Here is an 18,031-nt window from a genome sequence, read left to right as displayed (position 1 = left end):
CCCGCAGAGACCAAAAAGAACAACCTAAGCCTGATGAGACCAAGAAAGAACAACCTAAGCCTGCCGAGACCAAGAAAGAACAACCTAAGCCTGCAGAGGTGAAAAAAGAACAACCTAAGCCTGCAGAGACCAAGAAAGAGCAACCTAAACCTGCAGAGACAAAACAAGACCCACCTAAGCCTGCAGAGACCAAGAAGGAACAACCTAAGCCTGCAGAGACCAAGAAAGAACAACCTAAGCCTGCAGAGACCAAGCAAGACCCACCTAAGCCTGCAGAGACCAAGAAGGAACAACCTAAGCCTGCAGAGACCAAGAAAGAACAACCTAAGCCTGCAGAGACCAAGCAAGACCCACCTAAGCCTGCAGAGACCAAGAAGGAACAACCTAAGTCTGCCGAGACCAAGCAAGACCCACCTAAGCCTGCAGAGACCAAGAAGGAACAACCTAAGCCTGCTGAGTCTACTGAAGCTAAAAAAGATGCTGCAACCCAGACTGATGCAGGTAAAAAGGCAACCAAGAAATCAAAGTTGTCTGATGAAGAAGCTGAAATAACCAATGAAGAGGACGAAAAGATTCTTAGCGAACTCAAAGATGCTGAGACACTGTTAAAGAAGGTAGGTCTTAGCAAGTATATGAGTTTACAATTCTTATGAAGCGCCTATTACACTATCTATCAAAAAGTTGATTATGGACAAGACTGAGCATCAAAATGCAACAAAAAACATGTAGATTATTGTAGTAAAAGGTCGTAAAACTGAATTGAGTCCATTTTAAAAGGATCTGATGTTGCATTTGAAACAAACAGGTTTTTCCAAACATCAGAACTGATTGGTACCCATCATTTTGATACATACCACCTACCTACCTACTAAATACTCCCATCAAATGTGAATTTCTAGCTAGCTACACTCTACTAAACTACCCTACCATTTTGAATAATCACTCACTCATTCACCTGCTCCTATGAACTTAAAGCCATATTATAACATTTGCTGAGGAGAACGCCCTCAAAAAAATTTAAATTCTGGGTTTTACATGATTGTAATGTACTTTAGTCAATAAAGATACTCTGCAAAAATCAAGACTTTAGGTGCTGTAGTTTTGTCAGAATCCAAGATTTTGAATAAAACGCTGGAACCGTCATTTTATTATTACGATGGAAATATTAGTCGAACACCTATGCACAGTACGTACATGGCGTGCGGGAAACACATACACACACCCCAGAGGATCGTACCGTATTACAACCGCGGGAGTAACATGCGCTAGTAGTAAATTCCAATTTTCTATGCTTTACCTCACTTGTTCGGCTCAAAATTAAAAGGGACATATCTGACATTCTATTACCCCCACAACCCATTATTCAAAATCGCGCACTGTGATTTGTTGAAACGCGTCACGTGACAGACCATTAATTAGCGATAAAGTGTCAAGGGCAACGAACTTTATGTTCTTCTATCATCTGGCGCACAGCAGAGCGTACAGCACACCTGCTTATGTAGGGGAGAATGGAATGTCAGGGGTGTGTTATTGTATGTGCATACCTGCTTATAGGGGAGAATGGAATGTTAGGTTGTGTTATTGGAATGTGCATACGCTTTGGCTACGCTGTGTGCGCTCCACCTTGAGGTAAACAACTTGAAATATTTGGGCAAAAAATTTGATATTTTCTCTTTAAATCACACTATTTTGTGGTAATAGAATAGAAATAAAGGGTGCAGCATTATCCTTTACATGCAAATAATGTGTCCTCGGCAGTAAAAGCGTTTAAATAATGGGTTCGGCTGCGCCTCACCCATTATTTACGTTTTACTGCCTCGACACATTATTTGCGGTAAAGGATCATGCATTACCCTTTATTTCTTAAGTAAAAGCCAACATTTTATGGAAAATAAATACTATTCTATTTTTACAGAAATGTTATAATATGGCTTTAAGCAGGCACTTAGTGATCCACAGCCTCATCCTCCAACCTACTTCATTAAAATAGTTGAGAATTTTAAACCATCAGAAATGTGGGACTACAAAATGTAACTTTCTTACAGATTTGGTCATTTGATAAAGATGTTGTCTTGTACTTTCTCTCTGTCGATAGACAAATAATTTTTTACAACACAGTAGATTAGTAGCCTAAGGGTGTCCTGTTATTCAGGCAATTATGCATAACGCACAAATTCAGTGTCCGAATCAACTACAATTTTGGAAATGTGTTTTTTTTGTGTGCATATCGATTGAAACATGGCTTTAAAAGAGGATGTTAAAATTATAAAAATGACAGAGTTGCTGTTAAATTCATTTGTTACTTTGATACCTTTTCAAACTTGGGATGACCAGATTGCATATTTTTACATGTATACTATAGAATATCTACAATATTGTGCATGTCATTTCATTTTTTACAGGGCAAACCAGAGCTGGCCATGCGGAGATTTGAGAACCTTCTCATCAGCTATCCCTCAAGTCCACGTGTCAGATGGGGCAGGGCACGTTCATTGGATGCACTGGCTGAAGAACGACGTAGCAATGAAATTTTACAAACGTGAGCTTACTGAAAATTTCTATATTCACAACCTGCAAAGCATGAAATGTTCACATGCATGAAAATGTTGAGAGTGTAGGCGATTCACAAAATTTTCGAACACATGAATATTATTTCTTCCTATAGACATTTAAGAAAATGTTGTTGAAACGTGGGCTCGCTCCAAAACACAAAATTTTAATGCTATGAAAATATCATAATTGTCATCTCAGGTGAGGCTAGCCATTATATCCCAAATAGAAAATATTTGTGACCCCTCGGCACAACTGAGCGCGGATGTGGCCAGTGCCACTATTGAGATATGCTCCATCGAACTTAACAATAAACAATAGGAAACAAAGGATTTATTGACTGTTTTATTGATTTTTCACTACTTAAAATGTCAAGTACTATAGACATGATATACATCATTTTAAAGCTAATTTCAAGCAGAATATTTTGGTTGAATATCTCAAAAATGATGATTGGCGACTTCAGGGCTCAGTTGTGCCGAGGGGTCACATTTATATGTAAAAAAAATGTCAGTGGTATTTTTCGCATATCTTCGCCTGAAAATGGGCCAGAATGTTTAAATGAAATCGGGTGACAAAATAATTGTTGAGCTTGAACTTGTTAGTTATATGTTGCAGTTGAGAAAACAATCAGTTTCTATTTCTGGCACTTCTCTTGCTTAAATAATTTCATAACAATCTTTTTTTTCTTTCCATATAGGTGTATCCAAGCCTATACAGAAACAGCCGATTCTCCCGACTGTCCCAGGATGCTGAAGAAGCAAGCTTTGAAAAAAGCAGCCAACAGACTAGCATTCTTTGGTAAGTCATCATTCTGTTATAGAGACCGTCAGCCTTTTCCGCAGGATCCGCCATCTTGTGGGTACTGCTGTTCTGCATGTCATGCGTTAGACATTACGCCCCCCAATTACGTGGAAGTCACACTTTGTACCCACAAGATGGCGGCGTTGACGTCACAATGACTACCTCTATTGCCAGAATCTTATGTCACAACCAAGCAATTCATCCTGTGCATGTTCATTTCAAAATGAGATTCTACGCCAAGGTGCATGTTGTGTTTGCGTACGCCTTTCATATGCATGCATAATTACGGCATATGCTTCACAGAAGTTGGGGAGTTGCTAGAAAGGCGTGTACGTTAGCAGGGAGCAAGATGTTGGATCCATACTCCACAAAGGGTCAATTGTTTCCATTTTGTTTCACCTACATAATTACTATTATTATTATTAATTAGCAGTCAAGTTAGCTCAACCGATAAGGCGTTCGACTGTGGTGCGAGAGGTTGTGCGTTCGAACCCTGGCGGTGCCTAGTACGAGTGGACAAGGAACTCACTGCTAATTTGTCTCGTTGTAACCCGTACGAAACTCGGGGAGCTGATCCTGGTTGCGATGGTTATTTGTGGAATGTCTAGGGTGTGCGCTCTTGAAGCAGCAAAGTCCCTGATTTGTTGTTTAATGGTTTGTGGAATGATGTGGGCCGTAGTGGTCAGCGACCACCTGTAAAGTGTGCTGAGGCTTGTGGATCAACGTCTAGGCGTTGTGCCTGTGCGTAGCACACTATAAATCACTGCGCTTTTTTTTAAATTTTAAATTCAGCTTATTCCTTTGCATACTATCATATTCCAGGCAAAGTGAGGAGAGCTTCTAACATCTACTTCAACTTGGTTGAGGAATTCCCAGATGATCTTCAGATTAAGAAGGATCTGGGTGTTCAACTTCTGGTTGGTGGAATGAACAATCAAGCCAAACCAGTATTTGAAAGCGTAAGTCTACATATTTTTGTCTCGCCTGATAAGGCAGGAGACTATATAATCACTTTTCCGTATGTGTGTAGGGGTGTGTGTGCGGGGGTGCGTGTGTGTGTGTGTATGTGACAAATTTGGTTAAAGTTTTGGTTAAAGTTTGCCTTCCGCCTATTTTCTCGGAGACTAGGAGTCGCACATTCCTCAAACTTGGTGGGTGGGTGCACCTTGACCCGAGACAGAACCAGTTTGTATTGGTTAGTGGTTCAAGGTCACTGAGGTCATCCAGGGGTCATCTTAGGTCAAATTAGTAAAAACTGTCGTATGGGTATGAAACCTGGTGGATACAGTCAACATTTAAAGCCAAATTTTTGGAAGGTCATTTCGAGGTCACCAGAGGTCATCTGAGGTCAAATTAGTAAAACTGTCGTATGGGCATGAAACTTGGTGGGTACAGTCAACATTTAAAGCCAAATTTTTGGAAGGTCATTTCGAGGTCACCAGAGGTCATCTGAGGTCAAATTAGTAAAAACTGTCGTATGGGCATGAAACTTGGTGGGTACAGTCAACATTTAAAGCCAAATTTTGGAAGGTCATTTTGAGGTCACCAGGGGTCATCTGAGGTCAAATTAGTAAAAATTGTCGTATGGGCATGAAACTTGGTGGGTACAGTCAACTTTTAGAGCCAAATTTTGGAGGGTCATTTCGAGGTCACCAGAGGTCATCTGAGGTCAAATTAGTCAAAACTGTTGTATGGGCATGAAACTTGGTGGGTACAGTCAACATTTAAAGCCAAATTTTGGAAGGTCATTTCGAGGTCACCAGAGGTCAAATTAGTAATAACTGTTGTATGGGCATGAAACTTGGTGTGTACAGTCAACAATTAAAGCCAAATTTTTGGAAGATCATTTGGGGTCACCAGGGGTCATCTGAGGTCAAATTAGTAATAACTGTCGTATGGGCATGAAACTTGGTGGGTACAGTCAACATTTAAAGCCAAATTTTTGGAAGATCATTTCGGGGTCACCAGGGTCATCCGAGGTCAAATTAGTAAAACTGTCGTATGGGCATGAAACTTGGTGGGTACAGTCAACATTTCAAGCCACATTTTTGGAAGATCATTTCGGGTCACCAGGGGTCATCTGAGGTCAAATTAGTAAAAACTGTCGTATGGGCATGAAACTTGGTGGGTACAGTCAACATTTAAAGCCAAATTTTGGGAGATCATTTCGGGATCACCAGGGGTCATCTGAGGTCAAATTAGTAAAAACTGTCGTATTGGCATGAAACTTTGTGGGTACAGGCAACATTTAGAGCCACATTTTTGGAAGGTCATTTCGGGTTCACCATGGGTTGTAGCAGGTTCATTTACTTCTATCAAAAGTAATCGCAAAAGCAGGCGGTTGCGAAATTCATTTACTTCTACTGAAAGTAATCACGAAAGCAGGCGGTTGCAAAAGCAGGCGAGACTCGTGGTTCGAGAACCGCCTTGTTTTATATAAAAATTCAAAGAACAGACCTTCCGAATAGGTAGTCGTTACTCTATATATAAATAAAGAGATATTTTGCTCCACAACACCGTTTTCCCCAATGAAATCGGACATTCCTAAGCGAAGATATTGAGTTCGGAAGTAATGATATTATAAAATTGGAAATTGAGATATCGGCCTTTAAAAATACTATTGACAATGTTGAGAGTAGGAATTAACTTGAAAAATGTCTCAAAAAATGCCAAGATGCCAGTTAAATTCTGGTCTAAAACTATCAGACAATATTTTTAACATTAATAACATCACAAATTCGCATGAATTTTTTTTTTAGGCATGAAACTCAGAGTAACGACTTCTATATATTGAAGATATGTAAAAACCTCAAAATTCATAACCTGCCCAAAAGTGTCTCCTTTTGACATGACACGTCACATATATGTATATATATATTTTTGAACATTCTGGGTGTTAATAAGTTCAGGGGATGTGTAATATGACTGTACATGAAGGCTTTCAACTGTGTAACTTTCTTAAATGTCAGATTGTGATGGCACATTTACAATGCAATAAAAGCTGACAATGCAAAAATCTAAAAATTTACTTTTAACGACTTGTCCTTATTTTTGTCACATTTTTTGGCACATAATGTGTCAAAAGAAGTGTTACCAATAAAGCACTCCCATCTCATTTTCAGATTCTGAAACTCTCCCCTACTGATGGATTTGCTAAGATCCACCTGGGCTTCATCCTGAAGGCAGAAGGAGACTACAAGGTGGCTATTCCATTGCTGCAGGAGGGGTTAGATAGTGGTGATATTGGGACACAAGAAGGCAAATATTTCTTTCACTTAGGCGATGCCTTATATCGTGAGGGTAGAACAGATGAGGTATGTGGAACTGAAGAAGCTTTTAATTACAGGTTAAAAACTAATATAGGTTAAAAACTAATATAGGTTAAAAACTAATATAGGTTAAAAGCTATAGGTTAAAAACTGGGTAAAGTACTTGATGTCCAGAAGGTGGACCAGGGACTTAACCATGGAGGTGACAAAGGGGGCAGACTGATATTAATATATTTGGGGTAAAATCGGGAAAAGCAGTGTTAAACCAGCCCATATCAAAATCTGTTTCTCCTCCTATGGGACATATATCTGAATGACCAAGATTTTACCCATATGGGAACAACTGGGCTAATTTGGGTAAAAGAATGTTTGAATTCTGATGTAAAGAAATTTATCAGCTGTTCCATTGGATTGCCTTTTGCAACAAGTTGTTTGTGCTAGGATCCATGGATTTAAGGTTTTACCGTCGTAACTAAACCTATCGACCAATTTTTATAAAATTGACATATTTCGCACATTAATATGTGTAGATAATAAATCAGGAAAAAAACAGGGGGTGCCGGACCTCACTTTTGAGCTACAGCTGTTTTAAAAGAGGTGTACATTTCCAAAAATCTCTGTACACTTCAATGGCAAAATCAGCAATTTGCCCAAAATATACCACTTTTTGCGTTGTATAAAAAAATTGTCGAGACAAAATTTTTTTAATTTTATATATGTTATGAAAAAGAAAAAAAATTGGGGGTACCGGACCTTGTTTTAGCGTTATTGACCAAAATAGGTCAAAAAAGCATTTTTTCTGCGACACCATGCATAGTTAATTGTGTACATGGATATTTTGGTGCGTAATGGTTAAGTTGAATTGGGTGACGACGGTAAAACCTTAATAGAAGAGATTCTAGCGGAAATTGGTGCTGCTTGTCTTGCACATTTTGGAGATGTGGGTCAAAATACTAATAAAAGTGTCATTTTTGTCTTGAAAATGGTCCGTATCAGATATTGGGCTATTCCAGTTTTGAAATGAAATCCATACACCCCTATGGAAGGAACGGCCTTAATCTTCCACATAGGGAGTGTAGATTTCAAATGGAGCCACACATTCAGGGAAATTGAAATTCACACTCCCTGTGTGGGAGATTAAAGTCATGTCTTCCATAGGGGGTGTGTCGATTTCAACTGGAATAGCCCATTGCAAAAATGTGTTAGATGAAGAAACTAGACTGCTGCCCTCATTCGTCAACCTTCTGGATTGACGACTGAGAAAACTACATGCAGGGTGCGTGCAGAACCTTGAAAAGCCAAAAAAGTGCTTGAAAGTACTTGAAAATCAAAATGCCTTTTCAAGGCCTTGAAAAGTCCTGGAATTTTGTTGAAAAGTCCTTGAAATTTATGGAAAAAAAAAAAAAAAAAATGTGCTGAAACAATAAAAATTTATGTTACAAATAAGTAAGAAAAGAAGTTTGGAAATAAATCTGTCTTGTAGGCCTATATATTTTTCATTTTATGTAGGCTATATATACACAGTAACTCTTTCTGGACTCATATATTTCCAATTTTAAAATGAAAATTCCTTAGAACCCTAACTGGATGACTCGACTAGATAAAGGTACTCATTTAACATGCATGTGGTCAAATTTTTATCTTATTGAGAACACCTTTTCATGCCCAAAATTGATGAATTTTAGTCCATTATCGGACCAGCATGTTATATGATTGTGTCGGTTTTGCGTTCAAAAACTCATCTCTTTTTCCTCAATGAATATTACCCAAGTAAGAAGTATGTAATGTGTATTAATGAACGATGACGTTTGAGATGATGCTGGACTGATGATGCTGATGCTGTATAGGCCTATATGTATGATACTCTAATATCAAGTCATGTTTAAGTCTAAATGGAAACAAACTTCGGTCAAAGGTTTGATATGAACCTTTTAGCTGTATCCTTTGCCTTTGTGTAGCCGTCGTTGTGAACTTGGGAGTGGGGTGGGGGGTGGGGGAGGTTGGGTGGGGGTGAGTGAGTGTGTGTAGGCCTCTGTATTTCCTTTGGGATAGGCCTACTATTTTAGTCCCAATTTGTAGTGACATCACTCTGTATGTTTAACATACCGAATTTTACAAATTACTCTTATCATACAAGGTATTCTTCATGCACATTCATTAGTACCCCCCCCCCCCATGTGGACCCCCTCCCACATACCCGAGGGGTGGGGGTCAAAAATTTGATGAATCATTGTTTTTATATTGCACATTATATATATCAATTTCAATCATGTAGGCCATGTTATTAGGCCAAAGAAACATTTTGAAGAATGTCTCTCATGTACAAAAGTATAGGAAACTGAACATTTAAAACCATGTTTTTAGGATGAAGGAAGCATTTTTTCAAAAAAAGTCTAAAATAGGTTTTTATGTCAAAAATGGTCTCTTTTGGGGTGCTAAATCGGCTAAAATGTTTGTTGTCCTGAAATTTTAACCAAAAAGCACATTGACCATCAAGGCCCAGGATGGGGTGCCAGTTGGTGGGGGTGGGTGGGGTGGGGTGGGGTAGGTAGTGGATGCAAGCACAAATGCTTAATTATTGTTTTATTTTCTGCTTCACATATATCAACATCAACCATATTGGTCATGTAATAAAGCCAAAAAACATTTTTTTAGAGGGTCTCTTGTGCATAAAAGTATAGGAAACTCGAAACTTTAAAGCATGTTTTCTGGAAGAAGGAAGCACTTTTTATTAAAAGTGTAGAACAAGGCAGGAACTGGAAATGTTCTTTTTACACTCTGAAATGGCCTTTCCTGTGGTGCTAAATGTGCAGAAACCATCTGGCTTCGGTGCTTTGTCCCTCAACCTCCACCGGGGCCATAGTCGTGGCGCTTCGCTCACTCCGCTCATAAGTGTCCCTATTTCTAGTTTTCAAAAGTTGGCAGGTATGCACTGGGCTGCTGCCCCTAGACCACTGGGTATTTTTCTACTTTTTACACACACCTATCTGTGGGTCGTTCCGTTCAAAGGTACTTGAAAATTATTTTTGGGGGACTTGAAAGTCCTTGAAAAGTCCTTGAATTTGAAATAGAGGTGGCTGCACGCACCCTGTACATGGAAAAAAAGTGGCGGACTTTTGCAACCAGATTCTGGTTGCACATGAATATTAAGTAGGTTGCAAGCTTTTACGGAGACTGCGCAGTTGTGTCCAAGACAGAGTTTGTTGTTTTTAGAACTTCAGAGCGTGATCTTGTCACAACGGCACAGTGCACATGGCGCGGTACACGGGCGCTGCCAGTCTGTTGCGCTATGGCGCATTAACCAAAGTCGCAAGCATGTGGTCCGCCACAATTTGAACTGTAAGATAATCAGTCGTCACTACGAAGCATAACAGAGTACATGCGCAGTGTAGACGGCTGGTGGAATAAGTTTATTAATTTGATAGATTGGATGCTTGTAGAGCCTACTGAGCAATAGTTGATCAAAACATCTATGTAAGGGCTATTCCAGTTAAAATCCATATACCCCCTTTGAAAGACATAACCGTAATCTCCCACACATGGGTGTAGATTTCATATGGGGTCACCCTTTCAGGTAACCCCATTTATAACTGACACTCATGCATGGAAGGATAACATCATGTCTTCCATAGGGGGTGTATGGATTTCAACTGGAATAGCCCAATGTCTGAATTCCTCGACAGATTTCACTAGTCCACATTTCCATTTTTTTAAAGCTTATATCAAGGATTCTCGATTACTAACATACTATAGGATAAGCCACACGTTTGCGCAAATGAAGTCAGCTGCAGTGCACCTAGGTTTCATTATCATTGAGGTATAGGACTTTTTATTTTTTCAGAGAAGAGCAGGTAAGGCAACTACATGATTATATTTCTACATGTTCATACTACATACTCTGAAAATTTTAGAAAATTCGCACGAGTCCGTTTTTTTTTAATCGCATCTTCGTTCCTAAAATTCGAGTTATAGCGCCTACAACAGGCACTTTCCCCATAAGGCTACATGTAAAGACCAGTTATAGACAAATTGCCCTAAAATAAAACGGACTCGTGCGAATTTCCTCAAATTTTGCATATGATGTAGATTTAACATCTGGAATGTAATGCAAGTGATATCGTTGCTGCTCTTCTAAATTCATTTTTAAAATGTCCGCCCCAGACCAAGGTGTCAGTCACACACTTCAATGCGCGTTCATTATTGTGATGGCTTGTGCTGCGTCAGAGGTTGACCTATGGAAGAGGTGATGAATGTTTACATCATCGTTTCAAAATAATAATAAATAGCAAAAAACAATGAACAATGTGAAAAACCAAGTAGCTGAGAAGTTAGCTCAATATGCTAGGAACATATTATCTACGATGACCCCATATTGACACTGCCTAAATCAGCTGTATTTTTGTTGGAAAGAGTACGTAAAATAGCACTCGTCATCCGCCATCTTGGATAAATTTGGTGTACTGAAAATGCCCAGCAACTGTCAATCAAATACAGGATTGTCAATTAAATACGGGGCATAAGTCTATTTCACTTTTGAAGCAGTACGCACAACGTACGTAGTGCACACATACGTAACTTTTAGGCTAAGTAGCTCTAAGCATTACTATTTGTACTGAAAATGCCTAGCAACTGTTACTCAAACTGCTGATGTGTCAATCAAACTGCCATAAAGTGACTTCACTTTTTATACAGGGTTTGAATACGAGTGTCACAGCCCTGCTTATATGCCAAACCATGTTGAAAATAGTTGTTAAATTAATTTGTGTGTTTTGTTTCAGTCATACAAAGTATACCAGACAGCAGCCGATAGAGGATTTTTCCGTTCCGTCTACCAGCGTTCTCTGTACAATGTGGAAACACTCAAAGCCAAACCATGGTGGTCTGCTGAGGATGCCAAGTTTGCTAAAGCTGCTAAGGTATTTTTAAATATTCAAAACAATGGATTACAAGACAAGATAAAGCAATACAATAATTACAATGTAAAAAAGTAAAAGACAGTAAAAAATGTTTTAAAAATGTTTTTAGATAAAAGGTTTGTCGGTTTTGGTCATTGTATAAGAAAGTTTTAACTTACGTCTCACAACTATTATATTCAGAGCTGTGGTAGCCTGCGGCTTGCATCCACAAGCCTTCAGAGCTTGTGGATGTTTACTTAAATGTCATTGTATATAAAGTCATGAAAACATTTAAAAAACACTAATTACTTTTTTGCACACATTGATTTCAAATATTTTACCAGCATTTAAATAACAATAAGTTAGAATGTTTTGCAGCAAATTTCACACGTTTTTGGATATTATTTATACACCCTTCGGTGAAATTGATAAGAATTGAAGCAATGATTGCTCTGTAAACTATTGGTTACAATCCAACACAACACCACCCAATGTCCAAATGAATCTTTGTCTAACTCATTGTGACCATTCCTTTAATCCTAACAGAGCCTTGAGGATAACTGGGAGATGATCCGAGAGGAAGGATTAGCACTTCTTGATCCCGAGTCGAAATTATTTTCACCTGAAGATGAAGGTCTGAGTGAGAAAGGAGACTGGAAGCAATTCACACTATTCCAACAAGGTTGGTTTGTCCTTTTTAGCGATTTCATTTTCTTCTTGGAATTTCATTTTGTTCTGTGTGTGCAAGAAAGTTGTATGTGCAATGGCTGCCTCGTGTTAAATTTGTAAATGCATTTGGAATGGAATCCAAAAGCTTGGCAAATGCTAATCTCGTTAGGCTTTGAGATTTGAGATTGTACATCAGGTGATTCAAGTTGCTACTGGTAGCATCTCATTTTTTCTCAGTCCCATTTTTCCCTTTTCAATTCCACTTCTTCACACATCATTTACATTTGTCTTGCCGAAAGTGTTGACAATAATATAATTGCTAGAATACACCCACCCCACTTTGTGAGAGTCAACTTTCAACCTTCCTAAATCCTATACGCCTTGTGTTAAGTATAATGTGCATATATATCTGGTTTAACTTTTGGATATATATCTGGTTTAACTCAGATTCCCAGAGTCATTTACCACCATATTTTGCATGCACATTGGGCTCAGAGAGTGCACTTGTGATCACAATGCGTGCCTGAACTCTGTTTATTTTTGTTACAGTCTTGATCATTTCATTTTCTTTTTAGTGTGATGTGTGTGTTTAACCCTGCTGATTGGCCAAAAAGAAGTTATCATCATCAATTGGACCAATCAGCAACATGGTTAGAATAATTTCACCACACAAAAAAAATGGGGTGAATTATTTGCAAAGCTCCATTCTGATTGGTGATTAAAGTGTAGATATCATGTAATTGACCAATCAGTGGCAATGTTAGATCGGCAGGTAGTGCTCAGTGGGTTAAAGTAAGTCCAATCAATAGTCATAACATTAAGCTAACACACATTTTGTCTGGATGTCTATAATTTTCCCCTGAATATTGTAAAACTAACAGTAATGCTTTAATTTTATATTTCAGGGAGAAAGGATGAGGCGAATTGTAAGAGAGCCCCTAAAACATGTGCAATTGTAGATGCAATAGATGATTCAGCCACGTGCAAGAGAGGTCAGGTAAGTGACAATGGCCGGCTGGATAAAGAGACAAGAAGTATATCTGGGGGATGGCAATGATATTTGTATAGTAGGAATTCCAATTGAATGAACGCAGCTTTCAGTAGCGCGACCACTGTTCGATGTACGCCAGCGTGTGCGACTGTGTGTGAGTAACGCGGAAGTGAATCCAACCATGCTAACGCACTCATGATTGGTTAGTATTGTATCCAAGGTGGTGCATCCGTGTTGTAGTTTGATATATGCGATATACGATCGCGGTTGGATCAAGTACAGCTGTTGAATGCTGCCTTCATTCAATTGGAATTCCTACTATAGTTTCAGTACATTTGGGAAGACATTTCTTCCAGCTACACAGCTATTATAATTTTGTTCCTAGCATCCTCCTTTTATGACATTTTTCAGTAGCTATCCACGAAAAAAGCTTATTCCCAAAATTTCAGCAGATTCCGATTTTGCGTTTGTGAGTTATGCATTATTATGTGTATTAGATGGGTTTCCCAAGTCATCTTGTGGATCTGATCAGCTGCTTATATGAAGACCAAGAATCGGCAGTCAGAACAAGTAGTGGGGACACAGATTGGTTCAAGATTGGAAGAGGCTTACGACAGGGCTGTGTGCTATCACCAAACCTATTTAACATCTACTCTGAAGACATAATGAGAACAGCTTTGGAGGGGTTTGAAGGTGGAGTGAAGTTTGGCGGTACAAGAATTACTAACCTGAGGTACGCCGATGATACCACTCTTATATGTAGCAGCAGAGTAGAGCTAATTGATCTTTTGAAGCGCATCAAAGAGGCCAGCGAAGAAAAACACCTTCTCCTGAACACAAAGAAGACAAAAATAATGGTTGTAGACAGAGAGCGGAAAAGTGATGAGTTTGTGATAGATGGACAGCAGATTGAGGAGGTGAAACAATTTGAATGTCTGGGTTCAATGATTAACAACAGTGGTGACAGCACAACTGAAATTAAGAGAAGACTGGCTATTGCAAGGACAACTGTGCAGGGCATGTCAAGCATATGGAAAAGCAGAGGCCTATCCATTGACCTCAAGGTACGCCTACTTCGTGCAACTGTGTTCTCCATTGCCACTTATGGATGCGAGTCTTGGGCTATGACCAAGAATGATAGATTCAGATTCAGATTCAGATTAAATTTATTTCAATTCGTGGCCCGGAGGCCAAATTACATGAAATATTACAATTATAATGACATAAAAAACATACAAAAATTACATTGAAAAACTCAATAGGATTATTAAAAGAAATTATTTGCACTTACTGAAGCACTTGAATACATCAAACACATATTAAATTTACATTGAATTATAAATCAAAATTCACAAAACTTAATTATATCCACACGTCCCTGCAAACACTCCAAATATAAACTCTCTCATGTGCATACATAGACTCACCCTACACACACACACCCCACACTTCCGCACAACCCATCGAATTTCTACAACGCTCATATACTCTAACATTCAGATTATCAGCCCTCACACACAAATAAACACAGGCATAAAGAACTTCATTCAATGAAGTTACATTCAATTCAATGAAAAACAAGATATTGCACATAGATTGGACCAGCCAAATTGTAATAAAACTAGGTAAAAATGCTGCTACATAATCATGATTAAAACACACCGCCAATGAAAAACACTAATGCACAACCCCCCCCCCACCTCACAGAAAAATTAAAGCAACTTAGTCAACACACATCAGAAAAACCAAGAGAAGATCAGATGATTTAAACACTGATTACTGATGGTTAAGAAGCCTTGTGAGGTAAGGAATGGGACTGTTACCATATCTATTGGTCCTGTACCTTGGGACATGGTAAGTGCTGGATCTTCTAAGACACATACCATGGGAACTCTTGTTGAAAGGGAACAGGTGAGTATATTTCTCAGAGGTGGTACAATTCTTTGCAAATTGACAGCAAAGGTGGTGACGCCTTTCTGCAAGCGATTGGAGACCCGTGAGGGACAATGCATCTGATAGGAAAAGAGTAGATGCTTTTGAGATGTGGTGTTACAGGAGGCTTCTACGAGTGACATGGAAAGACAGGAGAACAAATTCCTGGATCCTCGACAAGATTGGTACAAGTCTAACCATCAGAAGCGGCATAATGGAGAGAAAGCTGAAGTACTTTGGCCATATTGTCAGGAAACATGGAGGTGTAGAAAACAGATTTTGCAAGGGGCTATGGAAGGCAACGAGGAAGAGGACGCCCACCAACATCTTGGACTAATGACGTGAAGCTGGTTTCTAACCAAGGAATGCAAGGTGCAACGCACTTGGCATCAGATCGAGTGAGATGGCGTACTCTTGTGAAGACCACAGCAGTGCTACACAGCGCCACCTGACACAGAGAGAGATGTGTATTACACTGCTCCATAGGTCACTGTGGTAATTTCGTTCTGGTATACCAGAACAAAATTAAAATTTGACGATATTTTTGCTAAATGAATTAATCTGCAAGAAATTTTTGGTACATAAACATTATGTAGCCAGAGGTTTCCAGTGGTATAAAAATCCTCAACTTTTTTTGAGAAAGGTGGGGGGGGATGAGGTTGCGGATCACAAAATGCCCTTTTAAATCTTTATTTTTAGAAAATATGGTTAATTTGTTCAGCAAATCAATCTATTATAAGTGCTCCATTGCAGTGCAGTGTGGCAGTGAGCATTCAAACCACACATTTAATGTAAGTTTGTTTAGTGAGAATGTAGGCTTGCTCAAGATTCTCCTGGACCAAGAACTTACTGCTTCCCAATTTACCCAAATGAAAGACATTTTCTCAAAAATTATAGAGCATTGGTGATAAGTAAGATATGTATATTATAGGGGCAAGGACTACAACTACTACACTGGAAATTTTATTTCAGCACAGACAACAGTTGTGGAGTTACAGTCAAAAATGAGGGAAAACCAATATTTGATCAATAAATCAATAACTACTTGCCTTGATTGAGTTGCTGAATTTTCAGTGCAGTAGTTGTAGTCCTTGCCCCTATAATATACATATCTTACTTGTCACCAATGCGCTATAATTTTTGAGAAAAACACAAAAATAAGCAAAAATTGGCTAGGGGTGTAGTACCCCCTTAAACTAACCATTAAAAATTAACTACTGCATCTTCTCATTTCTGCAGGTGAAGTTTTCTGTGATGCACCCTGGTACTCATGTGTGGCCTCACTGTGGTCCCACTAATTGTAGATTACGCAGTCATTTAGGGCTTGTTATACCTGATGGTTGTAGCATACGAGTAGCCAATGAAACAAAGTAAGTTGACGATTTATATTCATATGTGTGTATACTATGATCAGCTCGTAATAGGCGAGGATTATTCAGTTGGGCGAGTCAGTCATGCAATATGCAAAGCATAGGTGCTGTGACCAGCTGTGTGTACGCCACTCTATATCAAGCCACGATGTTATAAGTCCCGCCTATTACAAGCTAATCAGAGTATAGACCACTTTGGTCATCATTATTTGTCAACAAAGACGAGGGACTGGTCTATCGATATGCTTGGAGGAATCTCTACACTGTTCAATGGCTTTTTTGTGCAATATGAAATGTGGTGGGCGATTTAAAATTCATGTGCCCTGAGCAAACTACGATGCATATGCACACTACAGGGCAAAGAACAATGGAAATTGCCATAATTTGTGCGCATACTGCCAGGCAATGACGTCACATGTCAAGTGGTCTATAGGGGTGAATTTTGTATGGTTTCATAAGCAATCAATCAGGGATAAGTATGAGAAACAAAGAAGCAACTGGGGACAAACAGGACCTGTGGTCGTCCAATTTTCTTTCAAAAATGTAGAGAGGAAGAATTGCATGTTTACAAAGTTAATTAATTTGAAATGGATAAAATAAATGACTTATTTTGCTTTTTCTTTCCCCATTTAATATTTTTCTTCACTACAGATCATGGCAAGAAGGCAAGCTGATGATATTTGATGATTCATTTGAACATGAAGTGTGGCAGGAGGCAGAGTCAGTACGACTCATTCTTATAGTTGACTTTTGGCATCCAAGTCTCACAAATGGACAGAAACACATGTTGACACCAATATAATGACACAACCATCTAGCCTGCCTTATGCTTCTAGGTGAAAATTTAACTGCCTTGAATGTCTACAAAGTACTGCCTTCAAGCACAGCATCAGAAATGGGTTATTCCAGTTGAAATCCATGCATTCCCTACGGAAGACATGATCTAATCTTCCACATAGGGAGTGTAGATTTCAAATGGAGTCACCCATTCAGATAACTTAATTTGAAATTCGTACTCCCTGTGAGGGAGATTAAGTCTTCCATAGGGAGTGCACAGATTTCAACTGGAGTTGCCTAAATGAATGGACAAGTATATTTGAATTTTAATAGATGTCAATTTTGTCATACATGCATTTGGTATGGTATTGAGACAATGGCATAGCCAGGGGGAGCTTTCCCCATATGAGAAGTCTTGCACCCCTCTTGTTCCCCTGTGGGATGCTGGCCGCCATGATATTTAAGATTTTTAGACCTTTTTGGTACATGTTAGCCCATTTTTGACAATTTTCGTAAAAGCCCCCCCTTTTGCTCCCCTTTGAAAAATTCCTGGCTATGCCACTGTATTGAGAGGTGCAGAATTGTAAAGCATATACCACATGCTTCTGGAGCCTGATGCTGGCACTGGAATTAAAATATTCCATTAAATTTATGGAATCTGTTATAAGCAAGGTGTCTCTCCCCTTAAGCTGAATATACACTTGATCACTTGGTGATTGCGATGTATCACTTTAAAAACGTGATGGCTAATCACTTGCAAAAAGCGATATAGCC

The 18,031-nt window shown here is 38.9% G+C and overlaps 1 protein-coding gene across 1 annotated transcript; it reads left to right on the top strand.

The window, feature by feature from the left end:
* Positions 1-2: 2 nt before the first annotated feature.
* LOC140150239 (aspartyl/asparaginyl beta-hydroxylase-like) lies at positions 3-17,777 on the top strand (the record flags this gene model as incomplete). Its single annotated transcript, XM_072172244.1, has 10 exons — positions 3-614; positions 2,403-2,539; positions 3,251-3,351; positions 4,177-4,313; positions 6,477-6,668; positions 11,402-11,539; positions 12,065-12,200; positions 13,093-13,184; positions 16,350-16,480; positions 17,132-17,777. Coding segments are annotated over 10 exons (1,827 nt in total), but the record flags the coding sequence as incomplete, so codon positions are not given.
* Between the last annotated feature and the right edge of the window lie 254 nt (positions 17,778-18,031).

Source organism: Amphiura filiformis, chromosome 4 (genome assembly GCF_039555335.1).
Source record: "Amphiura filiformis chromosome 4, Afil_fr2py, whole genome shotgun sequence".
NCBI classification, from domain to species: Eukaryota; Metazoa; Echinodermata; class Ophiuroidea; order Amphilepidida; family Amphiuridae; genus Amphiura; species Amphiura filiformis.
The sequence above is the reverse complement of the archived record's forward strand: the minus strand, read 5'-3'. Positions and strand labels throughout refer to the sequence as shown.